Source organism: Mus musculus, chromosome 1 (assembly GCF_000001635.26).
Source record: "Mus musculus strain C57BL/6J chromosome 1, GRCm38.p6 C57BL/6J".
NCBI lineage: Eukaryota > Metazoa > Chordata > Mammalia > Rodentia > Muridae > Mus > Mus musculus.
This window is the reverse complement of record NC_000067.6, coordinates 125925876-125940750: the sequence shown is the minus strand read 5'-3', so window position 1 is coordinate 125940750 and position 14875 is coordinate 125925876. Positions and strand designations below refer to the sequence as shown.

General features: G+C 43.4%; 1 protein-coding gene across 21 annotated transcripts in view; it reads left to right on the top strand.

Annotated features, from left to right (window-relative positions):
• Nckap5 (NCK-associated protein 5) overlaps nt 1-14875 on the top strand; it is a 917161-nt gene that overhangs the window by 890046 nt on the left and 12240 nt on the right. For 2 of the 21 annotated variants that reach the window (XM_006529336.4, XM_006529334.4), the window contains one exon: nt 514-588. The exons of 17 other annotated variants lie outside the window; for them this stretch is intronic. In XM_006529336.4, the coding sequence (XP_006529399.1) occupies nt 514-567 (54 nt within the window). In that variant the 3' untranslated portion in view covers nt 568-588. Of the gene's footprint in view, nt 1-513; nt 590-10245; nt 10298-14875 lie in introns of those variants that run through there. 2 more of the 21 variants (XM_030252635.1, XM_006529335.4) reach the window with 2 other exon arrangements.

Sequence of the window (14875 nt, the reverse complement as noted above, 5' to 3'; positions counted from 1 at the left end):
CTGATGCCCAGACTTGTGCCATTGACTATGATTGGCAGAACATCCCCAGGTCAGAGAGAACACGGGAAATATGGCTATGATGATCCAAGAAAAGCCTACAAAAGAAAAGTTGACTAGAGATCTGAGAGAAATAACAGGCAACTGCAAGTTTCCATATATGAAACATGGGCATGTATATCTCACATTACTTGCACACAGTCACGTGTAGATATCTGTGATATCTGTACACACACACACACACACACACACACACACACACACACACACACAAAGTGGTGGGAGCCAGATAGCTTTCATCTCAATGCCAAAACAAGTCTTGGACATTGGTTGCCTGAATTGCCGTGTTAAGGATTCTGAAGCTATCTGTCTACACTCTGTGCTAGCTATGATATGGGAAGGGGAAGGGCCACATCCTTGCTAGGTATTAGCTCTGGAGTCTGCATAGGGAGGCAGTGTCAGCCAAGCACCCTCACCTTGGGAACATCATGAAGGGATTCTCTTGTTTTCTTAAAGGCGGTGATAACACCTCACCCTGAGTCCCCTGTGGAAAGAAAGAGCCATGATTAAGCTGAAATTCCTGGAAAACAGGTATTTTTCTTCCTTCTTGTCCCCAAGAATTTGTTCCACTAATTAATGTATTTATTTATTCACTGTATATCCTGATCACAGTCCCCACCTCCTCTGCTATCACTCCTACCCATACAAATCCCCCTCCCCATTGCCTCCTCCCCTTCTCCTCAGAGGAGAAGACTCCATTAGGTACCACCACCCTCCCCCATGGAACATCAAGTTGCAGAAGGACTAAGGACATCATGTCCCACTGAAGCCCAGCGGGCCAGCTCAGTTATGGGAAGGGGATCTGATGGCAGACCACAGTCAGAGACAGACCCTGCTCTAACTGTTAGGGGATCCACATGAAGACCAAGCTGCGTGTCTGCTACAGGTGTGTAGGGGGCCTACAGCCTGCCCCTGCATGCTATTTGGTTGGTGGTTCTGTCTCTGTGAGACCCCATGGGTCCAGTTTAGTTGACACCATAGGTCTTCTTGTGGTGTCCTTGACCCCTCAAGCTCGCTCAGTCCTATCCCTCACTCTTCCACAAGACTCCAAGCTTTGCCTGGCGTTTGGCTGTGGGTGACTGCATCTATTTCCATCCCCTGCTTGATGAAGCCTCTCAGGAGACTGTTATGCCAGGCCCCTGTCTGTAAGCATAGCAGAGTATCATTAATAGTATCAGGGGTTGGCTCTCTCCTGTGGGATGAGTCTCTAAAGAGATCAATTCCTAGTACCATTTCTTCCCATGTTGTTTGTTTGTTTGTTTATGAGAGAGAGGGTGTTTGTTGGACGGGACTACAAGTGTGTCTGCCCGTGCATGTGTGCATAGCATGTACTTGCAGAGGCCAAGACAACCGTGCCTGTTTCCTCCTAGGGACTTGCAACCTTGTGTTCGAGACAGGGTAACGTATCTTCACCAAGTGAGCTAAACAGGCTAGTTAGTGAGCTGCAGGGATCTGCCTGTCCCCACCGCCCCTTCACTGAGAATTGAAGCCCTTGTCACTGTGCCCAGCTTTTTACAGAGTTATGAGCAACCAAGTCAGGTTCTCAGGCTTGCCAGGCAAGTCCTGTGCTGACTAAACCATCACAACCTTGGTTTTTTTTCTCCATTCTGCTAAGGAGGACAAGAGGCAACACACCAGCCCTTTACCCCTCTCATTATTCCCCATATGCTCCAGCTGTTCACACCAGACACACAAATCTGTCACTTGACGCTGCATTTGGAAGTTATTCTAGAGTGGTTACCTGTGGCCATGTGGAGTATGACATCACCCTGTGATTACAACTCCAGGCCCTTCTAGTGATTGTCCCGCCTGCCCCAGGGTCCTCCCAGGATGGGGACATCTGGGATGTGACATCCTTTGGGAATTCAGCGAAAGCATCAGGGAGGGCATTTTCAAATGAAAGCAAGTGGTTCTTCCAAGAGTCAAGCCTTAGGGATTCCATGGTGCATCTGTCCCAAAGTGATATGACCCTGCTTGCAGGGTGTACCCTGGCCAAGTGCGATCTGTCTCTCCCTGCTTCGCTTTCCTCTGATTCTTATTGTGAGAACTCTTTTAATCCCCCGCCCAGTGGGAATATTTGGGATTATCTTTAATATTCTGTCAAAGCCTCTGGCGCATGTTAATTATCAGTTTAACTAACTCAGAGAGCAATTTATGTGCTTATTACCTGAAGATAAAATATTTTACATTTTTTTATTTTTAATCTCCAATAGAATAACAAGTTATTTTATTATTCAAATAGGACTCACTTCCTGCTGTGTTCAATACAATTTTTAATAAATATGTAAATTCTAAAATTAATTTACAGCATGCATTGGGAGGCATGATTTTGAGATGACAAAAAACTTGATGGATTGTAAAATTATCCCCCTCCCCTCTTAAAATCATCAGTCACAGTGAACAGGATGCGCCGACCTCTCATAATCTTACAGCTTTTTCTTCGTCTTCTTTAGTTAGGGACTCACTTAAAATTGATTATAAAGTAGTATGTTTCTTGGACCATAATTCATTCACAGATTAATTAGATATTTTAGTTGCCACCTCATCGTGGCATGGCAAAGGAGCCACTCCTGCTTTGTTGTTGAGGCCAGCAAGAGAGTAAACTTGATAGCTGCCCCCATGTAACTAAGGCTACCTGCCCTCACTGATGAAACTCTGGCCACATGAGGTAAGACATCCTCCACCTTGCTTCTGTTAGGGGTGGGGGGTGGGAGTGGGGGAGGGATGCATGTATGCAGATATATAGACCAGGGCTCAACACAACATCAGATGTCCTCTGTAGCTGCTAATGTTATCTCTGGAGATAGGATCTCTCCTGGAACTAATGGCTCACAATTCAAGCCTCTATCTTCTGACAGTGCCTGTCTTACCAGCAGTCTGGTTTCAGGTGACCTTTACCACATCTTATGTTTTTCATGGATACTGGGAATCCAAATATGATCCACATATTTGCATGCAAGCAATGTCTGTGGTCCCCAGAAGTGTTCTTTTATTTTTATTTTTCTAGATGGCATACAGCAGGCTATCTTTATTGGCAATGACCAATAGACCAAAATGTACATCAACATTCCTATAGGAAATAACTTGGGTTTTTTTTTTTTCCATCCTTGAGATGAAATTTTTGTAGCTATTCTCTAAAACCATAAAAGTGGGTGGGGGTAGGGGACAAAAATGTCTGTGCCTAACAGGTTTGGACTCTCAACATAGCCTTTTTCCTGGTCCTTTCCCAATGGATATAGTTTTGGGGTCGGTTTCACAATTTGTAGTAATCCCTTGGTAGTCCTGAATTTTGTGTGTGTGTGTTTTGTGCGTATGTGTGTGTGTGTGTGCGTGTGCGTGTGCGTGTGCGTGTGCGTGTGCGTGTGTGTGTGTGTGTGTGTGTGTATGTACATAGATGCTGAAGACAGAAGACAGCCTCATATGTTGTAACACAGGCACTGTCCTCACAAAGCACTCACTGGTTTGGAATGCTTTAGGGTATCTGGCCATCAAGCCCCAAGGATAGGTCTGTTTCTGCCTCTGTAGTCCTGGAATTGCAACACATGCCAGCCCTCCCAGCTTCTTACATGGCTGCCGTGGATGGAACGACAGCTTCTTAGGCTGCGTAGTGAGCATTGTACGGACTGAGCTAGTATCTCGGCAGTGCCCCACCCCAACACAAACCATGCCGGTACCTTCTTTGAAACAGATTTAAGGGACGTTATTTTCTAAGTCAATTAAGAAAACTGTAGACGTGTGTAGCAAGAAAATCAGACCTGAGGTCCAGTAGAGAGAAACATCAGCCCACTCATAATTAACTAGCTAGAAGTCTGGGTTTTCATGAAGCTGAGAATTAAGCAATTATCTCCCTTCAACCTATGTCAGTTTTGACATGTTAAAACAAAAAACAAAAACCCCTGCTGCCTATGACATGTGGCAGCTTCTGCCACATTGAGGTTCCCTATGTACCCAATGCCACAGCTTGAACCGAAGCTTCTTAAGGCGATGAAGCTATCACTTAGGCCTCCATCCTCCAGATGAGCTCATTGAGGGCCTCAAGGCCTTTCCACGGCTCTCTTTAAATCTTGGGTTCTCCCAAACGAAAGCCTTAGGTGCCATTCCTCAGGGTGCTACCAATCTTATATTTTGACTGGCTTGGAACTCACCAAGTAGGCTAGACTGGCTAGCTGGCAAGTCCCAGGGATCCCCCTATCTTCTCCTCCCAAGGGCTAGGGTTACAAGTGCACATCGCCACACCAGGCACTTTCATACGGGTTCAGGGAATCAAACTCAGATCTTTGTTCTTGCTAAGCAAATGCTTTGTTGGCTGAGCCATCTCTCCAGCCCCATTTTGTGGTCTGATCCTATTCACTTTAATGTGTTTTGTACACACTGCCCTTTCAGGTTTGTGGTAGTGAAGTCTTCCAGGGTGCCTGGCTTCTGGCAGTGGAGATGTCCCTTCAAAGTACATGTTAATCAGAGTTTTCTGGAAAACAAATTTTGTTTTCCCATTCACCTACCAATTGAGGAAGTCATTACATTCATGTTTATGCACAAGTGCTAAACAGAGGAAACCTGGATTATCTTCCGCATGGTTAGACAATGACTGCCCCTTGGGGTATGACACGACTGGAGAGGCCAGCATCTCATTCTTGGAACTCAGTTACTTTCCAAGGCATGAAAAGGTGTTCAGGGGTGAAAGATACACTTCTAGAGGAAAGCAAAGGACCAGGACACATGGATTCTCTAACACACATGGCCTATGTGTTAGGCGTGTGGCACGGGTGCATGAAGACATGTAAGTCATCACCCCTACATGGGAGGTGGAGCAATATCAGCAAACAGATGTATTGGCCCGCGCTTTCTACAATACTGCTCCGCACAGGACTGGGGAGAGGACAAGGTGCCTCCTAGATAGCAAACGATTCTGAGATTTCCCAGCACCTGTGTCTCAGGAGATGAGTGGGTGATGGTGACTCCAAAGGTTGTGAGGATGTATGGGTGTGCCCTTGCATTTGCATTCACTCACATGCATTGATAGGCATGCAAGTTTATGCACTTGCACATATATTTATGTGGGTACACATGTGGGAGAGCACACATATGTAATATACGCCTTTATTTGTGTTGAGGTACATGTGCAGGCATGTGTTTATGTGTGTATGCATATGGAAGCCATCCATAACTTCAGATGTCATTCCAGGACATTGTTCTTAGGTCTTAGGTCAGAGCCTCTCACTGACTTGGAACTAACCTAGTAAGCTCTACTGGCTGGCCAGTGAGCCTCAGAGCAAGATCCAAATGTCTCTCCCTCCTCAGCACTGGCCACTGTGCCCAGCTCATTTGACACAGGTTCTGGGGATCAAACTCAGGTCCTCATGCTTGTGCACGAAGCACTTTGATGACTGAGCCATCTCATCTGCCCACAGGGAAAACATTTTAGAGAGTGTAAGATATGTGGACCAGAGCCTGGAGACTGCCTTGCTGGGCTCAAAAGCTTGCCCATTGTGATCCCCCAATGGCTAGTTAAATGATATGCCTCATATATATCGGCATGCTAGTGACCTTTCATCAAGATGTTGCTGAGCAACCTTAATTTTATCTGCAACTCCTGCATCATTGGTGGCCTCACTGCTTCTCAGATTGCCCTCGGAGCCCTGTGATCTTTGCCCCCAGATGCTTCTGGGACTGCCTGGTTGAGTCTATTGACATTCTGAGCTTGTGTGGCAATAGTTCTTTTTCCCCCTGCTTTCACATCCACATGATGGTGGTGGTGGTAATTGGATATAGGTATGCATGTGCCACTTGACATGTATGTGGTTGCAGGTACCACAGCACACATGTGGCTTTAAGAGGACATCTTTGCAGAGTTGGCTTTCTCCTTCTATTTTTATGTGCATTCTGGGTATTGAGCTGCTGTAGTCATTGCGTTCCCATGGCAAGTCATCTCACTGGCCCTTGCAGATTGTTATTTTTCCCCCTGAAGTTAAGGTCTATGTGTTTAGCTGCTCATAAAGTGAACAAGACTCAAATACCAGAACCGTAAAAGATAGAGAGGTATCCCTAGCCCTGTGAAGCTAGTCTTGTTCTCCTGCGTGACTCCACAGCATTTACATCCTGGAGAAGCTGCTGTTTTCCCTGCAGGCCCCACCTTTTCAAGAACCTTGTTTCCATGGGGAGGAAAATAGGAGAGACCTCCTTCTCCCTCTGCTGCCTGGGGAGAAGGAAGGACTATGGACAGCATCAAGGGGTGAATAGCAAGTTTATTATTAATCTTAACTCCTAGAGTTAGTAAATTGGAATCATGTTTGTCTCAATGGTGGGAGATGGCACTAGCTGGAGCTTTCTTTCCTTTAGGGAATTTGTGCTTGAGTCAAGAGCTCTGCCTGCCTCCTGAAAACTCTTCATTTCCCACTTACTGGGTGAAGGGCTTTGGTGTCTCCTTCAAGGTCCCTTCAAGCATCGTGCCCTGACAGTCTGCAGAATGGGGTCACAGGACCCACAGCAGCACAGGAACTTCTGTTTCACACAGAGCACGCTGCTGCTCGTCCACAGATGAACATATCGACACTTTCACAAACATTTTCCCTCTCTGCATTTTTTTTTTGGCCCGAGGCAGGAGAAAGAGACCTTCTCATTATTAATCTTGAGCATTTGATAGGCCTCCTTTGAGAAGGTCATTGTCTGCTATGGCAAAATAATCACGGGATTTCTAGACATGATGGCAAGGGGGAAAAATGATTCATTATTTCACAAATTATTTTGCCTTCAGTCTCTGAAATGGATGGAGGCTTCTAACAATGTGTGAGCAAGAGAGCAAGGCGTAAGCTATTATATGAAAGGTTGCACTTTAAAGGGAAAAGAAGTTCAAACATTACATATTTAGCTCCATTGTAATATAACAAGGTCCAGTGTAGTCCTCATGGTACGTCAGTGGGTCTCTGGATGATATTGTACATCTCCCTGAATAGGAAGAATGTGCCCCCCTTTTCCTCATTGGCCCACACTAGTGAGACCTGAAGAAAGTCCAGGAGCTCCATTCAAGCAGTAGCGCCTCCCTCTGGTTGATTTGGGATGTGAGACTGGATAGTCCATCTTATAGGGTCACCCACAGTACTGCCTCCCATGCCACATATGACCATATATCTCAGTTGCTTTTCCTGATGCTGTGATAAAATACTGTGACAAGACATAAGGGGGAATGTGTTCATCTGGGGTCATGTCCATCACAATGGGAAAATGAAGGCAAGTAGAGCTTGAAGCAGCTGGTCACATTGCACCTAAAGTTGGAAGACAGTACCAAATGAACACACACTAATGTACAGCTCCATCTCTCAGCTTACACTATCCCAGACCTAGCCAGGGCATGATGCCACTAATGTTGAGTTGGTCTTCCCATCTCAATTAACACAATCAAGACAGGCCCCAGTAGGCATACTCAGAGGCCCATCTCCCAGCTGGTTCTATGTTCTGCCAGGTTCCCAAGTAACAGTAATGTTGCTCCATAAGCCTCAGCATTATTTATCTTGCTAATTTTTTAGAAGATTAAAGATGTGCATCTGCTTAACAGCTATGAGTATCATCATGAAATAGATCAAAGAAGATTTCAGGGCTGGAGAGGTGGTTTGGTAGTTACACCCACCTGCTGCTCTTGTGGAGGACCTGAGCTTAGTCCTAGCACCCATTTCAGGCAGTTCACAACCACCTGTAACTCCTGCTGCAGAGGATCTCACACCCTCTTCTTGCCTCCTTGGGTACTGTCTCACAAGTACACATATGCACACAGAGATACACATGTGTAATTAAAAAAATAAATAAATGAAAAAAATAAAATAAAGTTAGTCTACCATGCAAGAAATGTACTATGTTTGGTACCCAGACATGAATTACATGGTGTTATTTTTACAATAAAGTTGGTTTGGCCTAAATGTAAGGCAGCTTGCCCAATAATGATACACAATTTAAAAATGAGACCAGGAGAGGCTGGGCGATCGATATGACCTTGACTACTTATAACCCAAATAACTTATGGAAATAATGTGAAGACCCCTGTGAACCCTTTGGCGTGACAGGAGGGCTTTAAATAATATTTTAAGAAAATCAAAAGCAAACCTCCCCTGGACCTTCTTTACAGATTAGATCTGAAATGAAAAACCCCGAGTAACACAATTAACTATTGATTTTGTTGATCCATCTTTAATTCTCACAGCAATTGAGTTGTGTTTACACAGTCATGCAGGGCAGACATACCTCACTGGGAGCAGGGCGCCTTTTGCTTTTACATTAATTTAAAAATTAAATTGCTCTGTGCATCAGAGATAAAAATAAGTTTTTTTTATTTTCACGGGCAGTTGACTTACAGATCATAAAGTATTATTAAGCCAGGTAAGACAGCTCATGAAGAGACTCCCTTTGAGAATGCAGGAGTCAGTTGGCTGGGTGAATACACCGTGGTCTTTCCTCACTCATAATAAATAGCTTCCCCCTTTTTAGTTACCTAGATGCTAAGGTTTGAATGTAAAATGTCCTCCATTGGCAGGTGCCTTTCAACACTTGGTCCCCAGCTAGTTCTGCTGTTTGAGACAGTTTCAAAACATTTAAGAGGTAGAGACTAGCTAGAGACTATCTGAACCTTGAGACTTGATAACCTCACTTCTTGTATGTATTTTACCACTTCCTAAGCACAGATGCAATGTGACCTGCTACCTTATGCTCCCACTGCCCTGTCTTCCCCTCCATAATGAACAATATCTCTTCTTAAACTGGAAACCAAAATAAGCCCTTCCTCCCTTACATTACTTCTTGTTAGGTACTTGATCCAAGCAATAAGAAAAATAACACCATCATCAGGCACAGTTCAACAATAAAGGACTCCTGGGTTTTAGACTGCACACTCTTCTGAGTAGTGTAATGAGATCTCTTACCATCTCACTCTGCTTAGGGTGGGAACTAGTCCTCTATCCAGCATACCCACACTGTATACACTACCCATACTTTACTTTCTGAGCCATCCCTCCATCCAGTATATCCATAGCGTATACTCTACCTACCATTTAATTCCTTAACTGTCCCAGTTATCAGATCAACTGTCACATCATCAGAGTGCTATGTTCAGCTAAGCTTGCTTATAAATCTCATTATGTCATAATGCTCTTGTTAATTTTCACCTAATCTTATCACATAAACACTGTATCACTTCACATTATATTGAGTGTGAGTGCAATACAATAAGGTGTTTTATAAGAGACTACATTCACAGAAATATTGTTATTAATTTTTCATTATGCCTAATTCATTAACTGAAATATATATCACATATTTAGATGTAAATAATAATGTTCTATATGAAGTTTGGCACTACATGTGGTTTTAGGCAGTTTAAACACTAGGTAGTTTAACATGCATCTCCCACAGATCAGAGAGGATTGCTATAGAGGATGGGGGGAGGGGAAGCAGGGTTAAGATGCAGCCATATGCTGCCTTGTGCTAGAATTTGGTATTAAGATTGGTATAGCATAATCTCCCTATAGCTTAATTTCTAAAATTGGTACACTAGTAATATTTTTAGCTTTTCACTGTCAGTCTTGCTGTGCCTCTAAGAATGTCACAGTGTACCATTACACCTTGAACAATACCCATTGCCTGAAATGTTTAGAACTCTGAACTTGAGCAGATTGCCTGAGGCTGGCCAAAATTAAGCGGAGCATTACTTAATGGGTGCACTTAGGGAAAGGGGAATATGTGCCAATGTGTGCACAATGTGCCATGCGTTTGCTCTTTCCAATAACCTTTTGTATTGGCTGTTGTGTCTGGGTTTTCAGAATATAACAGGAGCGGAATGTGTCTGAATCTTTAAAATAATTTCCACCAGGGAGTTTTCTTCTTAGAAGAAAGATCAATAAATCAGTGTCACTTCTGAGTTGCCCCAGCTCCCAGGATTCAATATGTCAAATGATTTTATGCAAAGGAAAAGCTGACCAGCCATTCAACTGAAACAGCAACTACATTAGGAGGTGGATAGCTTATACAAGAGTAAAGCAGACATCCTCACCTCCCCAGAGCTCAGTGTTCTCCTGTGTGAGTTTTGGGCTGCAGTCCCACTTAGTGCCAGACCTGTTGAAAGATGACTAATAGATTGGAGGTTGGGGTGCATTGACTATCCCTCCCTACTCTGTTAGAATGAACTTCTGGTTGTCTCATCATTTCTAGTGAGCCATGTGGAGCCAGGGATAGCTAAGAACTAGACCCAATACACAGAACTGTAAGTTTACTTAAAACATTACAAGACTTACTTTGTGGTGTGTGTGTGTGTGTGTGTGTGTGTGTGTGTGTGTGTGTGTGTGTATGTGTGTAACATGATTGCACAATTCTTGAGTATAAACTTTGCAGATGATGACCTTGAGTTGCAATACCAAGTCCTTGTGGGATGCGGACTAGGGAGATGGTTTATTCAAAGACTTGTTGCTGCATAAACCTGAACTCAGATCCCCATATGAAATAAATCAGGTAGACCTAGAAAAATGGCTCAGCTGTTAAGAGCACTGGCTACCCTTTCCAGTGGACTGAAGTTTGACTCCTAGCACCCACATAGTAGCTCACAATCACCTGTAACTCCAGTTTAAGATGACCCAATACCCTCTTCTGGCTTCTGTAGGAACCAGGAATGCATGTGATATACAGACATACACATAGGCAAAACACCTATACACATAAAATAAAATTTTAAAAAGCAGCCAGGAGCCATGGCATGTGTCTACAGCCCCAGCAGTGTGAAGGTGGAGACAGGTGTGATTCCCTAGAGCAGGCTGGCCAGCACTCTACCCAGTGTAGTGTTCTCTGTCCTCAGTGAGAGACCCTGTCCAATAATAAGGGGATGACCAAGTGAGGAAGACTAAATGACTTCTGGATTCTGCATACATGTGCATTGTGCATACTTATAGGTATACCTGTATCTATAGGTATATCCGCACATACTCACTCAACTAAGTCCACATGGCTAGATAACAGAGCATTGCCCTAGACTGTGAAACTCACAGGATATCTCTTTAATAAATATATAACCCTTAGGTATAAATCTATGATCTTTACCCCTTTGATGACATTGGGCATTTTTCTATAGAGAGAGAATTTCCGGGACTAAATGAAAGTCATAGTGTAATATATAATGATCTGATTTAAGAGAAAATTTATTTTACTTTTCTAAAACCCTGTCACTCCAAAGTATGTATATATGTATAAATGTGAGTGCATATATGTATATGTGCGTTTATATGTGTATGTATATGTGTGTATGTATGTATATCTATCTATCTACCTATATAGACATATATATATGTCTATATATGTGTGAGTGTTTTGTGGTTTTTATATGTGTATATGTGTGTGTGAGAGAGAGAGAGAGAGAGAGAGAACCATTCATAATGATGCCTTTAAATTAAAGACAGACTTGATGTTTATACTCTGTTTAGCTGACACCAAAAGAAACCAGTCTGATGGCTTTTAGCTCAGTGTTTGCTCAGGTCTCTTTCCTGAGTGTTTTTTAGTTGTCATTCTGTACAGAAAGGAATCTCCCAATGCAGAGATGCATGTTTCATTTAGTTATGCTACTTATGCAAATTGTTATCAGTGGACTGCCTAGTTTGCCTAATTCCAGGTCACTAAAAAGTAATTCCTATTTAACTTTGGGGGAAATTTTCCAATTCTCATGAAATCTACTGCATTGAAAAGCTTATTGTGCTATTTTTTAGATTTATGTATGGTGTGTGTTCATATGTTTATGTACATTGCACAGAAGTGTGACTATATGTACATTTAGGTGTGGAGGCCAGAGGTTTGTTCTGGAAATCATCCCCTGGGGCTTTTCTATCATATTTATTGAAGCAGGATATCCCAGTCAAACCCAGAGCTTGCTGATGAGGTGAGTCTTGCTAGCCAGCTTCCAATAGAGATTCCATCCCAGCCTTTTGAGGCTGCAATTCTGGTAAGCCTACATTTCTGTGAGTTCTGGTGATCCAAATGAATGTGTCCTCCTGCTTACATAGCAAGCACTTTACTTACTGAGCCATCTCCTCAGCCTCAAGTTATGTTTTAAATTCTACTTGAGGATGCATCTACTACCAGGAGTAGTGATGGGAGAATAAACATCTTCAAATTGGCATTTCAGATGATATCCCCAGATCATTTAGAAATGGCAAGCATGCCTCCATGTTTACTCCAGCTTTACCCATCAGAATACCTTCCCTCTTCCCGAGTCCCCTTCTCTGACATAACAAAGTTTGTGATATTCTTTTTATTATATAGTGAAGAATACATTTTTGTCTATTTTACACTATCTGAGAATGCATTGCATTCTGGTTAGTTTTCGTCAAGTTGACCCAAATTAGAGGCAACTGGGAAGAAAGAACCTCAATTGGGAAAGAACCTTCATCAAGTTGGCCTATGGGCGTGTCTATAAGGCCTATGGGCGTGTCTATAAGGCCTATGGGGCGCTATACTATATTTTTTAATTGCTGATTGATGTGTGAGTGCTCTGCCCACCGTGGTTGGTGATTCCTCTGTACAGGTAGCCATGAGTTATATAAGAAGGCAAGCTGAGCCAGCCTTGGAAAACAATTCAGTAAGCAGCTTTCCTTCCTGGTTCCTGACTCTGCTACTACTCAAACTCCTGCCTTGATGTCCCTCAGTAATGGGCTATAATCAGAACACAGAGGTCAAATAAACCCTTTCCTCTCCGAGTTTATTTACTTCATGGTATTTATCATACCAATGGAAAACAAATTAGGATACTGTCTTAGTCAGGGTTTCTATTCCTGCACAAACATCATGACCAAGAAGCAAGTTGGGGAGGAAAGGGTTTATTCAGCTTACAATTCCATACTGCTGTTTATCACCAAGAAAGTCAGGACTGGAACTCAAACAGGTCAGGAAGCAGGGGCTGATGCAGAGGCCATGGAGGGATGTTCTTTACTGGCTTGCTTCCCCTGGCTTGCTCAGCCTGCTCTCTTATAGAACCCAAGACTGCCAGCCCAGAGATGGGCCCACCGACAAAGGGCATTTCCCCCTTGATCACTAATTGAGAAAATGCCTTACAGTTGGATCTCATGGAGGCATTTCCTCAACTGAAGCTCCTTTCTCTGTGATAACTCCAGCTGTGTCAAGTTGACACAAAACTAGCCAGTACAGATACCATCTCTTTCCAAAATGCCTTCCCATGTTCCGATTCTCTTGCCTTTAAGTGGCTCTGTGGTGTGTGTGTGTGTGTGTGTGTGTAATGGACATCCCTCCATTCCTATGAGATGTACTATTCCCTACCAATTCTGTGCTTCTTCTTCCTGACCTTCTCTCCACTTTCTTTCTTTTTTTCTCAGCAAATTCAGTTTTGCACACTCTGGGTTCAAGAGTTCCTGCAAAGGTCATTGGGAACCATTGATCACTGTTAAAGACAGCAATGGAGTTAACAAAGTCATAAAAGCACATCTCAGTTGAAAATTACTCTTTCACCTAATAAAGCCAGTTTCCCCAGGAGATGCTAAAGAATTAGCAAGACCCTACTAAGGAAACAGTGCCCCCAAGGTGCTGAAGCACATATCTCTGCCTGGGGTTGACCAGAGAGAATGGTTCCCTGTTACAGCAGGTCATGCTAAATTTTCAGGGGAGCAAGTGAAGTCATGTGTCCAGTTGAGTTAATAGAGGAATATAATGCTAGGAGAGTGTAATTATCCATGCTGGATTCTGACCTGGTTAACAGGGTTAACACCACAACTCTTGAGAAGAGCACGGGGGTCTCCAGAACTCACCCAAGATCTGGCTGGCTGATTTTACGTCTCAAAAGGTAGCTCTACCAGGAATACAGCACAGGAGATATTATGGGATAGATTAATTAGCACCTCTGAGCAAAGAGAAATGGCTGTGTTACCCTGGAGTTGGGTCTGTCCCCAGTAAATGTCACTTAAAATGGGCTTTAAAATGCCTCTCCCCTATCCCTAGGTGACAAAATTCTATTCAGTCTCTCATCCCAATGTCCAAGGTGGGAAAAATTTCACCTTGAGCACCAAGCCTGTCCGTCTTGTGGTTAGAATATGGAATGCCCCCCATAGGTTTGTGTTTAATCCTTGGTCCCCAGCTTGTAGCACTGTTTGGAAAGGTTGGAGAACCTTTAGGAGCAGGAGGAAGTGAATCATTGGGAACAGCCTTGAGGCTTTATGGCCCACTAGCAGACACTTCCTGTCTGCTCTTGGCTTTCTGACAGCAGAGGAAATGTAGACAGTTTTCTGTTCCTGCCCACCTACTTTTTCTTGCCATGATAGACTGTATCCCTTCAAATTGTGAGTTAAAATAAACTGCCAAGTTGCTACTGTTGGGTATTCACTCCTAGCAACAACAACAACAACAACAACAACAACAACAACAACAAAAAGAGAGGCATAATACAAATAATACAAAACCAGAACCCTGGGTTCGGCAGCCTCCTTTATTTGACTTTTTTTGCTTCCGAATAGAAGCTCTTTTTCTTTCACATCTGCTGAGTCATCTCTGTACGTGACTGTATGTCTCTCTACACCTAGAGAGACTTCTCTGCCCAACCCATTTCACCATAGTCCCAGAATTATCTTTATCATCTGGGCCCCAACTTGTCAGTGGCTATTTATGTTGAAGAGCCAGGCATAGTGATCCATATCTATAATCTCAGCATTCAGGAAGCTGAAGCAGGATAATTGCAAGTTTGAAGTCAACCTGGCAAATTTAAGGCCAGCCTTAAATACATACTGCATAGTGAATTCGGGACCCAGCCCTAGTGGTGGAGAGGCATCATGGTGACATACAAATTTGGGTGTATTCT